Source organism: Pleurodeles waltl, chromosome 2_2 (assembly GCF_031143425.1).
Source record: "Pleurodeles waltl isolate 20211129_DDA chromosome 2_2, aPleWal1.hap1.20221129, whole genome shotgun sequence".
Classification (NCBI taxonomy): domain Eukaryota; kingdom Metazoa; phylum Chordata; class Amphibia; order Caudata; family Salamandridae; genus Pleurodeles; species Pleurodeles waltl.
This window is the reverse complement of record NC_090439.1, coordinates 642,698,498-642,704,832: the sequence shown is the minus strand read 5'-3', so window position 1 is coordinate 642,704,832 and position 6,335 is coordinate 642,698,498. Positions and strand designations below refer to the sequence as shown.

At 40.7% G+C, this 6,335-nt stretch overlaps 1 protein-coding gene across 1 annotated transcript in view; it reads right to left on the bottom strand.

Moving 5' to 3' along the window:
* Positions 1 to 4,131: 4,131 nt before the first annotated feature.
* The window catches only part of LOC138273698 (lipoxygenase homology domain-containing protein 1-like), a 504,427-nt gene continuing 502,223 nt past the window's right edge, over positions 4,132 to 6,335 (bottom strand). Inside the window, exon 12 of the mRNA XM_069218898.1 lies at positions 4,132 to 4,554. Within this exon, the coding sequence (XP_069074999.1) occupies positions 4,500 to 4,554 (55 nt within the window). The 3' untranslated portion in view covers positions 4,132 to 4,499. The remainder of the gene's footprint in view (positions 4,555 to 6,335) is intronic.

The following is a 6,335-nucleotide window of genomic DNA, read 5'->3' as shown; positions in this document are numbered from 1 at the left end:
CCTAGAAATAAAGAACAGATCTAAAACTAGGGCAATAGCATTTGTTATACCTCTCCTCAAATGAATCGTCAGGCTGCGATTTCTCTTCATCAGCTGGACATCCATCTGGTCAGCTTCACCAACGGGGTAGTGAAAGGAAATGGCTCAGGCACAGGGGACTCTAAGCTATCTGAACCATTTAAAAAGCAATCTTTAAGGGATCAGCATCCACCTTTAGCAATTTAAGCAATAACATCAAAGTTAGAAATAAAGTCATCAGGAACTTGTTCAGCTCCTCAAATCAGAATAGGAAAAAGTTCCCTCTCCTCTTTGTAGTCAGGCTAAGTTAGAATTTACTAAAGACACTTCCCACAATGTCATTGGTCAGAAAATCATACATTTACAGTTAATCCAATAGAAATTAGAACCCAAACCTAAGATATAACTAAACTGTCTTTCACACGTCGATGATTGGCTTCTCCTCTCCTGTTCCCATAGTCAGACTTGTGAGGTAACTATTTTGTTGCAATCCGTTCTCCAGTCAGTGCATCCATTGTTGGTTCCTGGGAACATTGCTGTCTCATGCATCAAACTTTACAAAATTACATTTTCGAATACAAGACATTCTAGCGAGCAGTTCTCATGAGAAAGCTAAAGACATCTGCAAAACGTTTGGTCAGCACAGTGTGAACAGTGAAATGAATTCTCAGGTCATACATTTTCTCACTATTTTATTAACCATTGCAGCTTGACATGAGGTTGTGCAGAGTAGGCCCAAACCTCGCTAACTTAAGCCTATAGTAATAAAGCAAATACATAGCATGAAATCTTTAATGTGACAGCATTACGTATAAAATGAGCCCTCACTCAAGTGGGCACATTTTCCAAGTTGCACATTATTTTTTATGTTAGCCTAATTCCATACAATTTCTCAATCCATAACAAATGAAAATCATTAGTGGTTAATTCAGCTTTCAAAGGCGTTAGTAGCGATAATTTCCAATACAACACAATAATGTTCACGGGCATGACTTACCACTTTAAAAGTATTGTCAAAGCTCTTCACATTACTAGGCATTGCAACAGGCTTACATATGAGTTTGGTAATTTCTGATGGGTCCTTTTCTGGCTTTGGCGCAGACTCTGACATTACCACGGAAGAACGTTAAATTTGTATTAATTCCTAACTCTTATGAAGTTGTTAACGCGTCCCCTTATGATAATTTATTTCACATCAGGACTCGTTTTAGGCCAATGAATCTTTTGATCCAGTTGAGAGACAACGTAGGACGAGATAGCTAATCAATATATCAATCAATACATCAATAACATCATCAATATTTAATTACCACAATACATTTCACCTTAGTCAAAGTCATTAATCAATACATCGACGCTACCATGACCTTTCAGCCATGAATAATCACACCGGTTTAGTAGAATTTTATGAGTTTTATTCCCTATTAATTACAATCTAAGATTAAGTGCGTTAACCTCAAAGCCAAGAAACACAACAGCATAGTCACGATATGGCAACTATGATAAGATTTAAATAAGACAAAAATCATAAACATTAGAATATAACACGGCGTGAGCATAGATCAAGATTAGCAGAGTATTAATATTACATCAGTTCAACAAAGCATTGTCTCGGTCATTTGTCTATTTTCGTCAGTTTGATGAACACCTGTCCTAACCACTAATTAGCATCGGCATGTTTGGGCTTCATGCAAAACGATTTGGAACACCAATATGGTAAACATCTAGCTATGGTCTCTGTCGAAAAACAAGCAGTTGGTACCTAAAAAGGAAAAGCAAATTAGACAAATCACAATTGCCTTGTCATAATTACCCTCCAAGGATTAGGTCAGCACACAGGTTCAGTCTTCGTCCTCAGGACATCAGTCAAATCGCCATCAGTCAGGACTCAATTAAAGGACAAAAGGGATACTTCCCTCATAAGGAGGATAAGTGAAAATGGACAGACTATAGATGAGGATGGTTCTAATAAGTCTCAAGTCACCCAACAGAGTGACAGAGTTTCTGGATAAAATCAATAGCATTCCCTACCTAATCCCTCGACCTCTCTGTGACATGGGTTTTTATCCACTTTTCGTAAGACATTCCCCCAAAATTCTATTTGTCATTTACTATACCCCACTATCTTTAACCTATCAAATTTAACATTTGGTAATCCCAATTGTCACCCCACATTAGTTTGCTAGTTTTTGATTGGTCTTCATAATTTACGTCTTCAGAGGTGGCACATCCGGCGTTATTTCATTCCTTGGCACGTCCGTTGGATCAGTAGTTCATTGTTCAATGGTCTAAATGTCCTTGTACATTTCACTAATCTACATTTGTTTCAATTTCATCTATAACTTTTAGACCAAGGCACCGAATATGCGCTTGGGAACGGATTTCATATAGTTACATTCATCTTCCAAGTTTTGGAGAAAAGAACATTTGCAGGGTCATGGCCCCTTGTGAGTCAAAACACTGGAAAACAGAGAAATGCATTTAATATGAGAGCCAGGCAGCAAAGCTGCAGCTCACGCTAATTTAAAGCCTATGAGGATTTTCAATACAGATTCATTAATGCGAATGTTAATATAAGCTTAATTGAACATAACATAAACACTCTATTCATCATTATTAGTCTGCGTATACATTGGTGGCCACTCTTCGTGGTCATAATTTCAGGAGCACATTTAAGCAAAACTTCTACTAATATAATTTCTATATGGTATTATCACACATTAATACCTAAACAGTTCATGTTAATATAGATTATATAAGCCACGCTCTCTCAAAGTCAATGATTCTGTGGGGGAATTCCTCAAAGTAGTAGTTTCCCGTATCACCACATTTTTGAAGCATCCAATGAAGTACCATTGTCCCTCATCACAGGAGGACCTAACTGTCAAACCTGCTGCTCCAGCAGTGATGAACAAATGATGACATAGCTGCCTTGTAGGCTCCTTGAACCCAGCCGCATATTCTCTTTCATCAAAAAGTTCAACTTGTGGAATTTCTTAAGACACACAACTGTTTCTCAAACATGGATGATGCTCAACAGGTAGATGATCATCATCATGAAAAAGGAAGTCGTTTCTTTATTTGTAATAATTACAGTGTTCAAGGGCATATAATGTGCATAGCATAAAGCCCAATAAAAACTCCATTCCTTAAAAGCGAGCCGGTATTTGTCCTAACAAAGATTTTGCAGCCGCCAATCCGGTTTTACAGCTGTGTACACATTTAAATTTATATGTCTTGCTGCACGGTATTAGGGTTTAAATTTCTCCATTGATCAAGTTGTTAATTCAATCTCTCAAACGCTAAAAAATGCTGAAAAAGACTCAATGTCAAAAAGTAGTTGAGCCACGTGGAGCCTTCAAAGATACAGATCTGTGAGACTGACCTTTAGGGAAAATTCAGGGAGGTTCAAGTGTTGCACCAGCTGATATGATCTGCCTGGGACTGGAGTATTACAATATTAATAACAATAAATCCGAAGACACTAACTTATGCATTGTTGGACCAGTTCGGGGGAGGCTGGATGAGGCAGGCTTTGTGAGATATATGCTGGTGCTCAGTGATCACAGAAAACACAACTTCTGTGATACCAATAATTTTTATTATAAATATTGATCGTTTCTGTTACGGTTAACATCAGCCCAGCAGAATCCCTACTTGTTTGCTCATTTAAGGGGGGAGTTTCCGTACTAGGAAAGTAAAACCGACTTCTGACAAGAATTTATATTCAATGGTGCTAGTTTGGTTGTTTGAAAAAAAAAATATTGACCTTCATTTAGACCATACACCCTCTTGATGATTGCCACAGAGGAATGATTATAAAAGTCACTTTGCTCAACTGCCATTCCAAGGGTAATGAGAATCTGAGGTCAGTGAATGCCAATGAAATCTGATCCAACGTATTGCTGATCGCGCTTCAAAAAACGGACATTTGCCCCGATTTCACACGAAATTTATATATAACATCAAACAAAGAAACACCCTTTCAATGTATGTGATTATAACTACTGAATACATAGCGTCAAATGCGTACATTCATTTCAACATACATTCTAAAAAATAAACTGATTTTGATGCAGAACTCTGTAAATAGATTTTATTATTTCAGCGTTTTCGTGATAACAAGTGCAACTTAGCCAGACACAAATACATGCAATCACGTTAACTATTCGTCATTGGTTATGCGGTACATAAAAAGTGATGAACCTTAGAGAATTTGGAATCATGTAGGTGTTCGGTGAAATACAGAGTGTGACAGAAGAATTGATCATTTTTGTCCACCTGGTGTCTTGTTGGTCTAGAGTAGTCTTTGCCTCGTTGAGAGCTCAAGGATTCACCGCAGACAATTGAAAAGTTTGATTTATGAGCTTGTTTTTCACTGCATACAGACAGTTTCATTAGAATTGTATGAAGCACCCATAAGAAAAAGAGAGCATGGTATGCATTTTTGAAAAACGATAGTTAGTTTGAATAGGGCAGTCCTAAATGAGAAGCTGCACCACAGTTTGTCCATCTTCTTCATCCTCAGCGAGCCACCTGAGAAAAAGAGAGGTAATCGATTAGTGGTTGCCAATGGGTTAACAATTTACTTTCCATGTAGGAGAATGTGTGTATCTGTTCTGCAGCAAGGGGTAACCATAGTTTATTAAAACATGAATCCTTCGGAGGAAGTTCTGATTTTTTTCAATAGAGGGTGATCAGTTGCTTAGCAGCTCAAGTCAAAGCCCAGTCCGAGTGGGTCATGCCCACCAATTTGTGCAGTCTACATCTCAGAATTTGAGTACATGGGTTGGCTGGGATGGGATACTATATCGTCCCCTTGATATGTCCCAGGACCTCCTTCCAGTAGGTCTTAATGACCATGTAGAACCACCAGATATGTATAAAGTCCCCTGTTATGTGGTGACACTGCCAATAAATCAAGGAAGCTGCAGGGTACATCTTAGCCAGCCTCAGCAAAATCAGGTACCATTGGTTTAGGATGATTCCTTAATTGAGATACTCTTGTGTATTTTGGGTATTTCTCTCCCCATTCCCATTTCTGATGAAGGATTGTCAGCCGTAAATTGCTTTCCCAACAGGCTTGGTATGGGTGCTTAACCACTTGTTCGGATTTTTGAATTGCCCTATAAGTCCAATATATACACCTTTTGAAACCCTCAAAAGAGCCAATTAACTTTTCAAAGTGGGTGAGGGGCCTCATAGCTGCCAAGACATTTAGTGGGTATAATGGCCAATGCAAAGTTGTGAATATTGAAGGCGGGAGTTTTACATTTCCCAATGTTCCATTTTATTTTACATTTGGGCACTGGAAAAGGTTGCTTGGGGTCCTACAGTTGTTGTCTGTCCACTCAGCACATGTTCTAGGTTGCCATGCTGGAGAACGTCAGGGTTTGTTGCTAGGGGTGGGTTGAGGAAGGGACAGTTCTGGTGAGGTTAGCTATAAATGCACTCTTCGTTCTACCTCGACAAGGAAGCAAGACTAAGGGGCTCATTATGAACACCGCGGGATCCCCCACCGTGATCATGCTGGCAGTGTAAACATAGACTGTCAGCCCCTAGAAGACCCAGTCGGCCCTATATTATTCATTCCACTGGGCCGGCGGATGGAAACATTGTTACCGCCAGCCGGCCCAGCGGAATGCTGGGCCTGGACATTGCCGATGGTTCCACATGGAGCTGTCGTCAATGCCGCAGTGCGGCGGGTGCAGCAGCAGCAGTCGAGCATATTACTGCCCGTAAATGGGGCAGTGACCTGCGCGCTGGGGCTGTGCACAGGGGCCCTTGTACTGCCCATGTCAACTGCATGGGCAGTGTAGTGGCCCCCAGGGGGGCACCGCAGCACCCCTTCCGCCAGCCTTTCCCTGCTTGCAGCGCTGCCCTGTCAGATAGAGAAATCCGCCATCGTCATGCTGCCTGTCCGCAGAAGTCTGGCGGTGGCAGAGGGCCGCCTGTGGCAGTCTTCCCTTGTATATTATATGGTGGTCCAGACCAAGATTCCGATGGTGGTAATTTCTGCCACTGCAGGCATGGTGGTCTGGACTGCCATGTTCATAATGAGGCCCTAAGTTCCAGAGCTATCTACACACCACGCTGAGGTCCATATGCAGCAAAGACATTTCACTATCCTGGATCATCCACTCTGAGCACAAGGAGTTTGTTTGGCAAGCGGGGCTGTCCATCTCCCAAGATAAAGGTACAATTTTTATTTTTGGAGAATCTTCATGTCAGAACTTGGGATGAGAGTAGGGAGGGAATGGAACAGATATAGCAGTCTGGGAGAACATTAATTTTGATAATAATTATGCCATCTAGCC